Genomic DNA, 15,350 nt, shown 5'->3' with positions numbered 1-15,350 from the left:
TTCAAGCCCAAAGGATGCACACTACTGAATGGACAATACAGATTCAACAAATCCAAACCACCTTTCAGAGAAGACACGGCACAATCTCAAGTTTCTTGACACACTATTGCTTGTCTCGGACATGGGTTTCAAAAAAGTCTAAATACAAGAGTCAGGCCAGAGATGGAACTTTTGTTTCCAGGCTTGTTAACAGGTGTCATCTGTGTCCCCTTCTATGCAGATTTTTATACCAACCCCATCACCATAGTCTCTGAACACCAATGAGTAGTGCATTAAGCAATATGACTAACACCTTTCATGTACGGGTTGGTGTTCTCATCTTCTCCCTAGGAGAACTGTGTGTGCAGTGTAGAGTTTTCTTTGTTTTTAAAAACGTACATGTGGCTGTGTGTTTATATTAGAGAAAGAAAGGTTGACGAAATGTGCTTTGCACATGCACATGAAGGTGGTGATGATGGTTCCCAGTTTATCCACAGTCTTGGACCGATCCTTGAGATGGCTGTCTCCTGCACCACTCCAAGACAGTTGTCTTAATTCCTGTGACCAGCAGCGAGGTCAGTACTGTGTGATGCTGTAAGACTGTGATTATCAAGTTTACCCCAGAGCACTGCCAATGTGAGTTCTGGTTTCTGTGTATCCACTTCATTAGAAGAACTGGTCTTGATGAAATCATTTGGACCATTGCCCGCATAAGATCACAGACATTAATTCCCATTACTACAATTTCTCTGGTTCAAAGAAAGCCCTTGAAATCAAGCTCCCAGTGATAATCCTGCTGTAAAACAACTCTGTAAAAGCAATCAGGAGCCAAATCCAGAGGGAAATCAGAGCGCAATTTAAGGAGAGAACAAGGACAGAAAAAAAGCAAGCCCAGGAAGAGAGCGAATGAAAGAGGCTCTGGTTCATATCAGCTACCACTCATGATTTTGGCTTAAATACTTTTTGCTACTGACACAGTCATTCATCTTTTTAATGCCTGTTCCAAGGGTCACATGGTAGCAGCACTCCAGTTCAGCTTTTGGGATCTCCAATTACATTCTTGATTCTCAAATATGCTGGTCTACTGCCAGCTCCTCACTCCTAAAGGAGATAGGCTCATACCATCATCCTGCATCCCTGCAGGATTGTTGTAATTTTCCAAGAACACTGTCATAAGCTACCAATCACATGTCACTTTTAAAGCTCACACAGACATTTTAAAAAGAGAAAGAAAAACTTTACTCTAGTCCATTTCCAATGAAGACAATACATCTTAAACACAGATTAGTTACCAGGCAGACAGCTATTATCCGGACAGTAATTACATTGTTTTGGGCATCGCCAGCAAGTCAGAACAAATGGAAAGTCAGATTTGCAAACTCTGCATTCTTAAGTATTCATTTAAAAGACTACCTGAAATGGAGGGGAAATAGTCTTAATCCCTTTATGGTGTATAAAGAAGGACCTGAAAGGGGTTATTTTCTCCTCACTGGCTGATTTTTATACTAGAAATTCAGATAGTCTAGCCTGGAAAAATGACTACTATAGAAACTAGCAAAATATCACAAGAGATGAATGGAAGCTGAACAACTGAAAGGAGAAGAGATTTTAGTCAGACAGTTTAGAACTTGGTTTGTTTTTGTTGGCACTATCATTCCTGGAAAAAAGGTCAGATGTGTGAAAAATTGGGCACTCTCTCCTTCAACTAAACTGTGAGTCTATGCTACACTGAGATTCCCTCAACAAGGCCAAAATGAACATTTTGAAGGTAAAACCACAGCAGAAAAAGCCACACAACTGTATCAGACCTTTTCACAGCATAAAGCGAAAGAACAGAACATCAGGTCATTGTGACACTGCACCCCATATTCTTCAGTGATATTATAATATTATGACAATGTTTTTTAGACAAGATAAATCATGTGAGGTATCATTGAAAAGATTATAATTTACTGAGTATGATTACCCTATTTGTATGCCTGTATCTTTTTGAATCTGAAGTTAGAAGTATTAGGCATACTTGGTTTATTTGCTAGGTAAGCTCCTTTGATCTGTTTGCTATCCTTTATAATCATTTCAAATCTATTTTTTTGTGGTTAATAAACTTTTTTGCATTGTCTAAAACCAATGTGTGGGAGTCATAACTCAGGGCAGAAAGCAGTTGTGTATTCCTCTCCACATGGAGGGAGGGGGCAAATTTCATGAGCTTACGCTGTATAGTTCCCTGTGCAGCGCAAGAGCATAATTTTGGGTTTAGACTCCAGAGGGGACGCCTGCCTGAGTACCTGGGAAGTTCCCTAGCTGGAGTCTTCCCATGCAGGGCCAATCACAACATCTGCATGTAACTGCAGCTGGGTGTGTCCCTACTTGTATGTGGTCTGGGCAGATTGTCACAGTACAATGTAAAGGGAGCCCAGGCTGGTGGGTTGCAGGGGGGAGTGATACCTCAATTCCAGATGGCATCCAAGAGTCATTGTCTCTTCTTTTAACAGTTAAATTTTGTTTAAAAAGAGAACCAGCAGGAAATCTAGTCTGACATAAAAGTGCAATCCTTCCTCTGAGTTACATGAGTCCCATTCAGTTAACAGAAAAAGAACAGTTTCTAAACATGGTTTTGAAAACTTATAAATGGCTCAGCCAACTAATCACTGCAGCTCTCTTTTAAAAAACAGCAATGAACATTTCAATGGCTTTAAGAAGCAGTTCTTGGATGAACATTAGTTTTGAAAGAGCCACATTAAATAGCTGTTAGGGAATTTAAATTAAACCTCAAATAGTTTTAAATTTGAATTATATTTATGCTCTTTACACTTCTCTCATCTTTCACAATGAAAACAGACCAGTTAATTTCACTTTGTTCTCATGCATTAACAAGAAGTTGGAAACACTGCAGGTCTTGTTCAATAAACTACTTATTTAGAGTTTATTTAGTAAAACTATTTAGTATTTCATAGGCTTGCTTTACAAAACAAAACTAACAGACAAATTTGATTGTCCCTTTCAAATTCTGCCGAAGATATGGAAACATGTTTCACTTTAGTTACAGACAACCCTGACCTTCATTAGGACTTGGACAGGAAGATTCCTTAGCAGGATTAGGGCAAAAGAGAAGTAACATGAAATTAAAGCCATATGATTCTACAAATAGTTACTCTCTTGTTGTATTAGTAACTGGACTCTGGGTGCCTGAGCTCAGGGCTACTACCCCTCTCCCCCTTCAGCAACTCCTGCCAGGGCTGGGGGCACCTAGGCTCCAGCTGGGACTCAGGGCTTCCACATCCTGCAGCTCCTGCTCAAGCTCAGGGACCTGGGCTGGGGTCTGCCACCCCCCACAGCTCCAGCCCTCCCCCTCCCCCTGTAGTTCCTGCCCAGGTTTGGGGTTGCTGCCAACCCCCACGGCACCAGCTGAGACTCGGGGTGCCCTGCCCTGGTTCCTGCACAGAATCCAGGTTTCTGCCCCTCCTGCTGGCTCCTGCCTGAGCTTAAGGCTTCAGCCCCCATGGCTCCTCTTGGGGCTCAGAGCATCTGAGCTTGAGGCTTCAGCTCCCATAGCTCCTGTCAGGGCTCAGGGCTCCCCTTTTTCAAATTGTCCAGGGCCCTTGGGCCCAAGCCCCATGGGCCCATGCACTAATCCATCACTGGCTCTGACTAGCAACTAGAGCCCCTGGTTGGGGTGCTCCCAGCAGCACTGGTGAGATCAGGCCTACCTCCACCTCCAGGAGCCTCCTCCAGCTGCAGGAAACTCTGCAGCTGCTGCCTTCGCAACTGGGCTCTGAAAGCAGCCCAGAAGTATGGAAATCTTGCAGTCCCCCTACAATGGCTTTGGGGCCCCGCACAATCTCCTTTGGATCAAGACTCCCATGGTTAAAACACTGAAATTTCAGATGTAAACACCCAAAAACATTAAATTGACAATTTTAAGACCTTGTGGCTGTGAAATCGATCAAAGTGAACATGAATTTGGCAGGGCCCTACTCATGGAGTTTAGCTTAATGACACTCCAAATCAAAGGGCAATCAGGACTAGAAGAAGGACTGCGGGTGGGGCAAGTCACTGTGTAAATAAATTCCTTAAACAGAAGCTACATATATGAGAAGCTTCCAATTTGCAGAAGTGTTCTGCGCTACTTTGGTGTTGGCTAGTTTTAATTTAATGCTGAGGGATGGATAGCTCAGTGGTTTCAGCATTGGCCTGCTAAACCCAGGGTTGTAAGCTCAACTCTTGAAGGGGCCACTTAAGGATCTAGGGCAAAATCAGAACTTGGTCCTGCTAGTGAAGGCAGGGGGCTGGACTCGATCTTTCAGGGTCCCTTCCAGTTCTACGAGATAGGATCTGAGCCTTTCTAGTGCCACAGGTAAGGTCTTAATATGCCATAAACCTGTACTTGAGGCATGGACAACGGGTGGAGCCCCCCTCTGGGGAGGCTAGCCCCCAGCTCCGCCCCTTCTGCCCTCACCATGGCCACAGCCCTGAGACCCTGTGTGGCCAGAGCCCGCAAGACCTCACTGTTGGGCATAGGAGCCCCAAGCCTCCCACCCCAGCCCAGAGGAGCTCCAGGCTGGCTGAATCCCCAAGGCCTCTTCCCCCCTGCCCCCCCAGCCCAGACGAGTCCCAGGCCAGCCACAGCCCAGCACCCCCCCACCCAGCGGAGGAGCCCCAGCTGTGTTGGCTGAAGCCCCAAGCAGACGAGCCCCGGCTAGACTGGCCAAAGCCCTGAGCAAAGCCTCCCCCCGCCAGAAGGAGCCTGCGGCTGGCTGCAGTCATCCCTCCCCTCCCCAGACCCAACCTGCACACCACCCAGGGGAAAAGCATCTGTAGAAGACACTTGATATGCCCCATGCAGGTTCTGGGGCTGCTGAGGTGGTGGTATGTGCCTCCTCAGTAGTCCTAGAACCGGCACTGAGCATAATAAAGCAAAAACTTCACCGCCAAACCCGACACCTCCCATGACCTGTAATACCTGCCACCCATGACTTGAGGTAAACCAGGACTGAGTTATGCTCCCATTATGCAATGCGGAAGCTCAGTCCATTTAAGTTTTTAAATCTGATCCTGTGAGACGATGATTAAGATGTTTCTTCTAAAAAAAGTTCCGTCTTTCTACCCAGAGTCAACTACGTGAGTGAACTTTCAGAGGAAAGCAGTTACACAGCCTGGGGAACAGGGTGTGGTGACAGACAGGGTCGCACTTCAGGTACAGGTATACTTGTCCTGTTGTACTGTCCTGGACTCAGACTCATCTGATCCCTAGTGGGAACAGGAGATTAATGGGAAGACGCTCATGGGCTGGACAGATTCTGGGACAGAAAACTGTTGTCAAACCCTGTGTAGTAAAACCCCATCAAATAATGAAAGAAAAGCCTGTACGAGATACAAAATAGAGAGGCAGAAATACTGGCATCACTAGCAGTCAGTACAGCCTACCAGCTTGGATATGTGTAACCTGGAACAAGACAAACAAGAACTGTTCAGACTTACAGTTTAAAAAAAATGTGGTGATCTTCTCTTGAGTCTGAAGATTTGAAAGATGCTGACTGACCCATTCAGCATAACAGATTATGTTTGCAACTTAAAATATCTTTACGTGTCACTATTAACTATTTACTTGTTTTAATATAAACATCCAACCAATATTTTCCTCTCAGTCCTTTCCTGCCTCCCACAATTCCTGAAGTGCCAAAACCCTCCTGTCCATCTGTCAAAACCTCCAATTGAACAACTCAACCTAGCACTAGAACTTTATTCTGAAATCCCAATACCAAAAACAAGTAGAATGCACTAAATTCTCTCCTAACACACTTGAAACATATAGGAAGAAGCAAAGAGTCAATGGAGACACCACCAAACATGAGCCCCTGGAGAACACAGGACAGGTTGCGGAGGATTGCAAGGGACAATAGAAATCGACAGGATTTGCAGCCAGAGGGAACAGGGGATAGACCAGAGAATCGCATTGTCACCAGGAAAGAGCAGGTCTACGTGATTGGGGATTCCTTACTGAGAAGAATAGACAGGTGTGTAACTAGAGCTGATCCAGAGAACATAAGGGTGTACTGTCTGCCGAGTGCTAAGATATGGGATGTGGACTAGAGGCTGAAAAGGATTCTAAGGGGAGTAGGAAAGAATCCGCTTATTGTCCTTCAGGTGGGAACAAATGATGCAGCTAGATTCTCGCTGGAACATATCAAGGGAGACTATGCCATACTGGGGAAGACACTTAAGGAAATTGAGGCTCAGGTGATCTTCAATGGGATTCTGCCTGTTCCTAGAGAAAGGCAAAGTTGTGACAAGATTATGGTGATCAACAGATGGCTCAGATAGTGGTGCTATACAGAGGGCTTTGGGATCTATGGCCACTGGGAAGTATGGACAGAGGACTGTTCTCTCGGGAGGGACTTCACCTAAGTAAGGAGGGAAATAGACTTCTAGGATGGAGGCTGGCACAACTGATTAAGAGCTTTAAACCAGGAATTTGGGGGAGATGGTTGGGAGATGTCCAGGTAATTGGGAATTTAACACAGAGGGAAGAAAATCAGTACTTGGTCCTGCTAGTGAAGGCAGGGGGCTGGACTCAATGACCTTTCAAGGTCCCTTCCAGTTCTAGGAGATTGGAGATATACCTATTTTATATTTTATAAGAAAACAAAGAAAGAAAGAAAGGATACAGCTGTGGATAGGAGAATAGACATAAGGAGGAAGGGTAGTGTAGATACCAGTCTAATAGATACTGCTGGTAGAATGTCTGTGCCTAATCGGTTAAAGAATGTCAGTGAAGCCAAATAGCAAAAATTAAGATGTTTGTACACTAATGCGAGGAGCCTAGGTAACAAAATGGACTAGAGCTACTGGTGCAGGAAGTGAAACCGGATATTTTAGGGATAACAGAAACATGGTGGAATAGTAGTCATGACTGGAGTACAAGTATTGAAAGCTACGTGCTGTTTAGGAAAGACAGAAATAAAGACAAAGGTGATGGAATAGCACTGTATATCGATGACGAACTGTAAAGAAATAAGAAGTGATGGAATGGATAAGACAGTCTGTCTGGGCAAAAAATCACACTGGGAAAGAAAGCTAGTAGAGCCTCCCCTGAGATAGTGCTTGGAGTGTGCTACAGACCACCAGGATCCAATTTGGATATGATAGAGACCTCTTTAATGTTTTTAATGAAGTAAACACTAATGGGAATTGTGTGATCATGGGAGACTGGAGAACAAGTGCTAGTAATAATAATAGGGCTCAGATTTTTCTGGGTGTGATAGCTGTTGGATTCCTTCAAGTAGCTGAAGAACCAACAACAGGGGATGCTATTTTAGATTTGGTTTTGGTGAGCAGTGAGGACCTCAGAAGAAATGGTTGTAAGGGACAACCTTGGTTCGAGTGATCATGAGCTAATTCAGTTCAAACTAGATGGAAGGATAAACAAAGATAGATCTGGGACTAGGTTTTTTTTATTTCAAAAGTGCTAACTTTAAAGAATTAAGGAAATTAGTCAGGGAAGTGGATTGGGCTGAAGAACTTGTGGATCTAAAGGCGGAGGAGGCCTGGAATTACTTCAAGTCAAAGTTGCAGAAACTATCTGAAGCCTGCATCCCAAGAAAGGGGAAAAAATTCATAGGCAGACGTTGTAGACCAAGCTGGATGAGCAAGCATCTCAGAGAGAGGATTAAGAAATCTCAGCGAGAGAGATAAATAAACAAGCAGAAAAGCCTACAAGGAGTGGAAGATGGGACGTGATCAGCAAGGAAAGCTAACCTTATTGAGGTCAAGAACATGTAGGGATAAAGTGAGAGGCCCAAAAGCCATGTAGAAGTTGGATCCCTTGGCAAAGGGACATAAAAACCAATAAGTAAAGTTCCTAATCGCCTATAGCTAATAAGAAGAAACCAAAGAGAGAAGTGGGAACCGCGTAAACACTTGACTGAGGATGGAGTGGAGTTAAGGATAACCTAAGGCATGGCCCAATAAATCAAAACAAATAATTTGCCTTACGCTAAACAAATACTTTGCCTCAGTCTTTAATGAGGCTAATGAGGAGCTTAGGGATAATGGCAGGATGACAAATAGGAATGAGGATATGGAGGTAGATATTACCACATCCGAGGTAGAAGCCAAACTCGAACAGCTTAATGGGACGAAATTGGAGGGCCCAGATAATCTTCATCCAAGAATATTAAAGGAACTGACACACGAAATTGCAAGCGCATTAGCAAGAATTTTTAATGAATCCGTAAACTCAGGGGTTGTACCGTACGACTGAATTGCTAACAGTAGTTCCTATTTTTAAAGAAACGGAAAAAAGTGATCCGAGCAACTATAGGCCTCTTAGTTTGGCATCTATAGTATGCAAGGTCTTGGAAAAAATTTTGAAGGAGAAAGTAGTTAAGGACATTGACGTCAATGGTAATTGGGACAAAATACAACACGGTTTTACAAAAGGTAGATCGTGCCAAACCAACCTGATCTCCTTCTTTGAGAAGGTAACAGATTTTTTAGACAAGGGAAAAGCAGTGGATCTAATTTACCTCAATTTCAGTAAGGCATTGGGTTCCACATGGGGAATCATTAGTTAAACTGGAAAAGATGGGGATCAATATGAAAAGTGAAAAGGTGGATAAAGAACTGGTTAAAGGGGAGACTACAATGGGACATATTGAAAGGTGAACTGTCAGGCTGGAAGGAGGTTACTAGTGGAGTTCCTCAGGGATCGGTTTTGGAACCAATCTTTTTATTACTGACCTTGGCACAAAAAGTGGGAATGTGCTAATAAAGTTTGCAGATGACACAAAGCTGAGAGGTATTGCTAACACAGAAGGACCGGGACATCATACAGGAAGATCTGGATGACCTTGTAAACTGGAGTAATAGTAATAGGATAAAATTTAGTGAAAAGTGCAAGGTCATGCATTTAGGGATTAAACAACAAGAATTTTGGTTATAAATTGGGGATGCATCAGTTGGAAGTAACAGGAGGAAGAGAAGGACCTTGGAGTATTGGTTGATCACAGGATGACTACGAGTCACCAATGTGACATGGCTGTGAAAAAAGCTATGCGGTTTTACGATGCATCAGGCAAGGTATTTCCAGTAAAGATAAGGAAGTGCTAGTATCGTTATACAAGGCACTCGTGAGACCTCATCTGGAATAGTGTGTGTGGGTCTGGCCTCCCATGTTTAAGAAGGATGAATTCAAACTGGAACAGGTACAGAGAAGGGCTACTAGGATGAGCCAAGGAATGGAAAACTTGTCTTATGAAAGGAGACTCAGAGCTTGGCTTGTTTAGCCTAACCAAAAGAAGGCTAAGGGGAGATATGATTGCTCTTTATAAATGTATCAGAGGGATAAATATCAGGGAGGGAGAGGAATTAATTTAAAGCTTAGTACCAATGTGGACACAAGAACAAATGGATATAAAGCTGGACATTAGGAAGTTTAGACTTGAAATTAGACAAAGGTTTCCTAGCCATTAGAGGAGTGAAGTTCTGGAACAGCCTTCCAAGGGGAGTAGTGGGGCAAAAGACATATCTGCCTTTCAAGACTAAGCATTTGATAAGTTATGGGAGGGGCTGCAGTATGATGGGATAAACCGTATTTTGGCAATTAATTGATCTTTGATATTTGAGCAGGTAAATATGCCCAGTGGGGTCTGTGTGATGGGATGAAGAGATGAGGTGGGGATTCTGATTTACTACAGAGAATTTCTTTCCTGCGGTGCCCAGAGGCTTTTAATCTGATATGCGCATATTTGGGGGTCGAGAAAGGAATTTTTCCTTTAGGTGACAGTTGAAGGTCATTGCCCACTGCAAACCCCATAAGACTTAAAGTGTTTGGTTTGAGCTTGAAGCTGTGATCAACTTGTGTCCAAAGTTAAAAAAAACACTTGGGAGGGGAGGGAGAGGAGGGTCAGGGTTTGAAGGGACTAATCACCACCTGAGCGACTTTTTGGAGTGAAGGGTGATGTCTGTTGTTGTGTCGTAAGCTTATTAGCATGTGTATATTCTTTACTGTTTTAAGAAAAAAAAAGGTTTTCCTGTAATGCTTTTGCCTGGAGATTGTATGTCATTGTTCATAAAAGCAGTTTGGTAATCTAAAAAACTCTGGGCATGTATACTATGTACCATCTCAGTGCAGAGAAGCAAAGCAGGGGTTCTGCTTAGACACCTCTTATCCTGGGGAACAACACAGTGAAGGCAAGGAACTGTTCAGCTCTGGAAATAGCCAGTCCAGAGGGGGAGAAACATGTCTCCACCCATGAAAAGGGACAGCTCAGGAGTCTGGAGCAGGTGCCCTCGCTGCATCACAAAGGGGAGATAGTAAGGTGCAACTGCCTGAACTGTGACAGTCACCTCAAACCTTTTCAATAGGCCAGGGCAACAACTAGTTCTACATAAGATCTATAGCAATAAATGTAGAGCACAGCATTGTTTGAAGGCTGAACCACCAGGGGTGGTGAGAGGGAGAGAAACACAACCCTTTCCTTGAACAGTTCCTTGGCATTGCATGGGCAGAAAAACCATTCATGATTGTAGGACTTCAGTGAGTAACAGATGCAACAAAGGATAGCACTTCCCTGCAAATGTAATCTAGAATTCTCAGTGGAAAAAGGTATTTTTCCTGCTCTGTGTTCATTTTGTGGCCATCAGTAATCCTCACAATAACACAAGCAGGTCAGGGTATTTGACTGAATGGGATTATCAACTTGTTTACAGACTGTTTCAAGCTCCTACAGGCTGACTATTATTCACTAGAAATCAAGTCTGTCATATTTAAAGGGCAATTAAATACTCCAAAATCCCACCCCCCAAATTCTTCTAGTTCAATAGACAAACTGTGCACATGTTCAATGAAACATCCAACTATGTCTACCCTATAATCCAAGGAAGTTGCAAAACTGCACTTGAAGTGGAGGGCTTAGCTCGGTGGTTGGTGAGCTGTGAGAGATCGCTCTATACGTCATCGCGCGAGTTAGTGAAAGGGCAGTAAAGAAAAAACATAAAAAACTGTCTGGCAATTTGTCCCGTTTTGAGCAGGGGGTTGGACTAGATGATCTCCTGAGGTCCCTTCCAACCCTAATATCCTATGATTCCATAATGTTCTCTGTGAGCTTGCAGTCACCACTAGAGGGCTTCCTTGCAACTCAATTTCCTAATGCTCACTTCAGCTCAGGCTTAAAAAAGATTTACAGTTTTACAGAGAGCTCAATTACAGTCTGGAAGTTCAGACATACACTTACTTTTGAAATTCCCCATAAATTTACCATTAAATAAAAATCTTTTCAAATAACTTTTCTTACTTCTATGCATTATTTATATTGTGGAAGCACCCAGAGACCCCAATCAAGTATCAGGGCCTGATTATGCTAGGCACTGTACAAAGCAGCATTCCCTGTCCCAAAGACCTTGTCTCTCCAATATTTTGGGACCAACAGGGCTACACCACCACTACATTTTAAGCATAACACGGGGTTGGGGGAGATACAAAGAGATGAATAGGATCACTGCTTGTATCCTCAATCCTTGAAATTAAAAACAAACCAATAAACTTTTTCTGCCTGTGTATATTAGAAAGTGATGAGACACTTTATCAACATCACTACCTCAAAGGATGGCCCATTACTCTAATTAAGGTGCTAATAGCATCCAACTTGAGCAGTAATTTTAGGATTATAGAGAACGCTTCAGTTTGCCTCACTTCCAGCAATGGGTCTTTGGCCTTAGATATTCTCAAAAGAAACATTGGTTTCCATTTTATTTCAACATTCTGATGTCATGCTAATCACCACATACCCCTCTTGTGCTTGAGCTCACTTACGTTTTCAACGTTCCAGATGTCATGAGTTCCGTCACGAGAACAATACATTTCTTTCCCTTCACTGTAGACTCCCAGGAATCATAGAACCGAACAATATTAGGATGCTGGAGCCCTTTTAGCATTTCAGCTTCCTCTTTAAATCTCTGCCGCTCTGACTTTGACAGCTTACGATCCTAGCAGGAGAAAAAAAAAAAAAAAAAAAGAGGTTATTTATAAAAACCTATCCAAAAGTAGCCCACTTTAAACACATGGGAAGGGCAGCAAGCTGAAACGTGCTGATTCTTGCACATTAGTAAGATTCTGGGATAAGAGGAGACTCAAGTCCACTCAGATTAATTCTCTTACAAGCAAATTCACTCCACCCAGTTGTCATTCAATTGCATATTTCATGTTTGTTTTTTAAAATGCAGTATATAAATGCAGAACTGCAGATGCATTCTATTACTACAGCCTCTTACCGGATTTAGTGGTTTATGCTATACGATTGCTCTCTAGAGAGTCGCTAGTCTTAGGACTTCTGTACACTTACAGCACTGTGGCAGCGCAGCTGCACCAATGCAGCTGTAACACATCGTAGAATATCAGGGTTGGAAGAGACCTCAGGAGGTCATCTAGTCCAACCCCTTGCTCAAAGCAGGACCAATCCCAGACAGATTTTTACCCCAGTTCCCTGGAAGACACTACCTATGCCAAAAGGAGAGCTTTTCCTGTCGGCACAGGTACTCCACCTCCCCAAGAGTCAGTAGCTAATGGGAGAAGCCCTTCTGTCGACAAAGCATTATCTACGCCGGGGTTAGGTCGGTATCTTCCACAGCCGAGCAATGTAGTTATACTATCAAAAGTATGTAGCATAAATCAAGGCTCACATACTCTGAGCCTATTATTCTCCCCACCCCGGCCAAAAATCAGATTCACAGCTACTAATGCTTAGGGGAAGGAGATACAGTGGTCCAATACATTTAAGGATCCCCAAATATTAAGAAATATGCTTCAGATTTGCCTCTTTTGTATGCAGACTAAACAAGTTAGGATTTCCCTGCTGCAAGCGGATCAATATCAAGATTATAGGACTGATTTCTACATTTAGAGATTTACGACTGGTCCACACCTAAAACCTAGATCGAACTAGCTGTCAGTGTTAACTCTCTCTTGCGTGAGAAAACATAAGCCAACATAAGCTCCATTACAGACACTGCTATGTTGCTGGAAGAATTCTTCCATCGGCCTAGCTGACAGTTCTCAAGAGGATGGATTCACTACAGTACTTTGAAGTTGCAGCTCAGGCTCTGAAGCCTACAGAGGAAAGTCGGTCTTCAGAGTCCGAGCCGCAACTTCAAAGCACTGTTTCTACAGCTACTTTTAGAGGACTAATCCAAGCCCTGCTAGCCTGAATCTGTCAACTTGGGCAGGGAGGCTCGCTCCATAATGTTATAGACATTCCCTAAATGTGACTTCCCAATACTACTCAGATGCAGGTGAAGACCCGTAGATTGGTATAAATTAATTTCACTCAGGGGTGTTAAAGTAATTTGTAGTGTACACATAGCTATAGTTATCGAGGAACTTGGGCTATGTTCCAGCTGGAACACTATAATTTAAAGACAAGTGCAAGAAGTGTAAAGATTTTCCAGATGAAGATGAAGAAAAAAAATCAAGAACTCTTAAGGTCTTCAGAACTCTTAACTATAAAAGTTATACATACAGCTCATTACCACCTACTTTGTAAAAACTACTCAACCACAATGGCCTACTTTAAAACATCTATCTCAAATACTGAATTACCAGTATATTTTATAATCCTGTTTGAGCATTATCCTAAAACAACAGAATGAAGTGATATGACTGAAGGGTCATATGACAAGCTATTTGGCTTAAAAGTAACTTAACATTCAATATTACTAATTCTTCCCATTTCAGGAATGAATGCATACCAATTTGTTACTTTCCAAGTAAAAACAGAACATACACTTGCTAAAGACACATATGCAGTAAGCTTATATGTTTATAGGTCTTGTGTCACTGTATCTCTCAGGTGTAGATTTAATTTTGCAGTCTATGTGACTAACAAGACCTTTCTGTCCCCCAGAAATAAGTAAGATAGTAAAGGCTCCAGGTAAGGACCAGTCAAAGGTTAAGTAGCACTTGTTTCTACAATATGAATGAATGACAGTAAAAGCAATGCATCATATTTTTAAACACACAATCTGCATATCTGTGTATCGGCAGAACTGTATCATATACTTACGCTTCCTGGCAGAAGCCCTCAATATTTGGGCCAACACATAAAACCTCAATATGAGACTCTCTGCTCTCAGCGTCGAGTGTATCATATTCCTGGCCACTGCTCCATGGCTTTGACTATATACACACACATATATACACACACACTTGTGTTGATACCACACAATAAATATTCACATACTGAAACTAGTTTAGTTTGCAGATTGTCCAAAAACCAAAAGAGAAATATTTAGACTATTTTAGACCAGCATTTATTATTGAAAAAAAGTCCATCAAGCTTTTAAGTTTATAACAATTATAGCCACAAACTTAGCAAAACCATTCAAGACTAAGTCAGGAAATAACCTTATTTCTCTCTACTACTGTCTTGAGTTTCTCTTAAAATTGGCTAAAAGCATTTCAAATGCTATGGTTTTCTAGGCGTATAGTGTTCATGAGAATGCATTTTTAAAAAGAAACTTTATGCTACCTAAAGTGAGGTATCATAAACTTTGCTAAAAATCAGTTTTAGACCGTAACTGTTACATTAAGCTCTCACATTGTAACTACCCAACACCTAATCTCAAACTCAGATGATTCAACTTCCTCACATCATTGCAATACTACCACCAAAGCTCAAAATGGAATTTAACTAGTGTTGCTTCTGGCCACATACATACCCATAATGGGCACGCACATGTTGAGCCATTTTGTCCTCACTGGGCACATTAATGCTGATGTCATGTCCCTACAGATGTAACTGTTGTGCTGAAGACAGACATTCAACACTGAGCACTGGCAGAAAGTCCCGGCAAAAGCAGTGCAGTGAGTAATTCAGCATCTGCTTTAGAAGTCACACTACCCTAATTGTTTGGGACAAGTTTGCACACTTAATGCATGCCAGCAACTTTCAAGCTGAGGTAAGTAGCTGTCTTTTCACAAGTGAGGGGGGGAAAAAAAGGTTTAAGTCTGCTATTGCAGTACTCTAATGTAATATTAATTTTGAAGACCTATGGGGGAAGGGCAAAGGAAGGAGACACCACTTGTCCATTGAACCACCAGCAAGTACCAACTTTACCTTACTACTATCCTAGGGCAGGTCTACATTTAAAATGCTGCAGTGGCACAGCTTGTAGCACTTCAGTAAAGACCCTACTATACCGACGCAAATTAATTCACCTTTGTGAGAGACAGTAGCTATATTAATAGGAAAAGCCCTCCTGCTAACATAGTGCTGTCTACACTAAAGGTTAGGTCAGTATAACTGCATCACTCAAGGGCGTGGATTTTTCACGCCCCAGAGTGACGCAGTTATACCAATGTAACTATCACAGACCTG

At 42.5% G+C, this 15,350-nt stretch overlaps 1 protein-coding gene across 13 annotated transcripts in view; it reads right to left on the bottom strand.

Annotated features, from left to right (window-relative positions):
• The window catches only part of WNK1 (WNK lysine deficient protein kinase 1), a 187,943-nt gene that overhangs the window by 125,323 nt on the left and 47,270 nt on the right, over positions 1–15,350 (bottom strand). For all 13 annotated transcript variants that reach the window (XM_075069390.1, XM_075069414.1, XM_032796747.2 and 10 more), the window contains exon 2: positions 11,792–11,964. In XM_075069390.1, coding sequence (XP_074925491.1) covers positions 11,792–11,964 — 173 coding nt within the window. The remainder of the gene's footprint in view (positions 1–11,791; positions 11,965–15,350) is intronic.

Source organism: Chelonoidis abingdonii, chromosome 1 (assembly GCF_003597395.2).
Source record: "Chelonoidis abingdonii isolate Lonesome George chromosome 1, CheloAbing_2.0, whole genome shotgun sequence".
Lineage (NCBI taxonomy): Eukaryota > Metazoa > Chordata > Testudines > Testudinidae > Chelonoidis > Chelonoidis abingdonii.
Note: the sequence above shows the minus strand (reverse complement) of the source record. Positions and strands in the feature narration are given on the sequence as shown.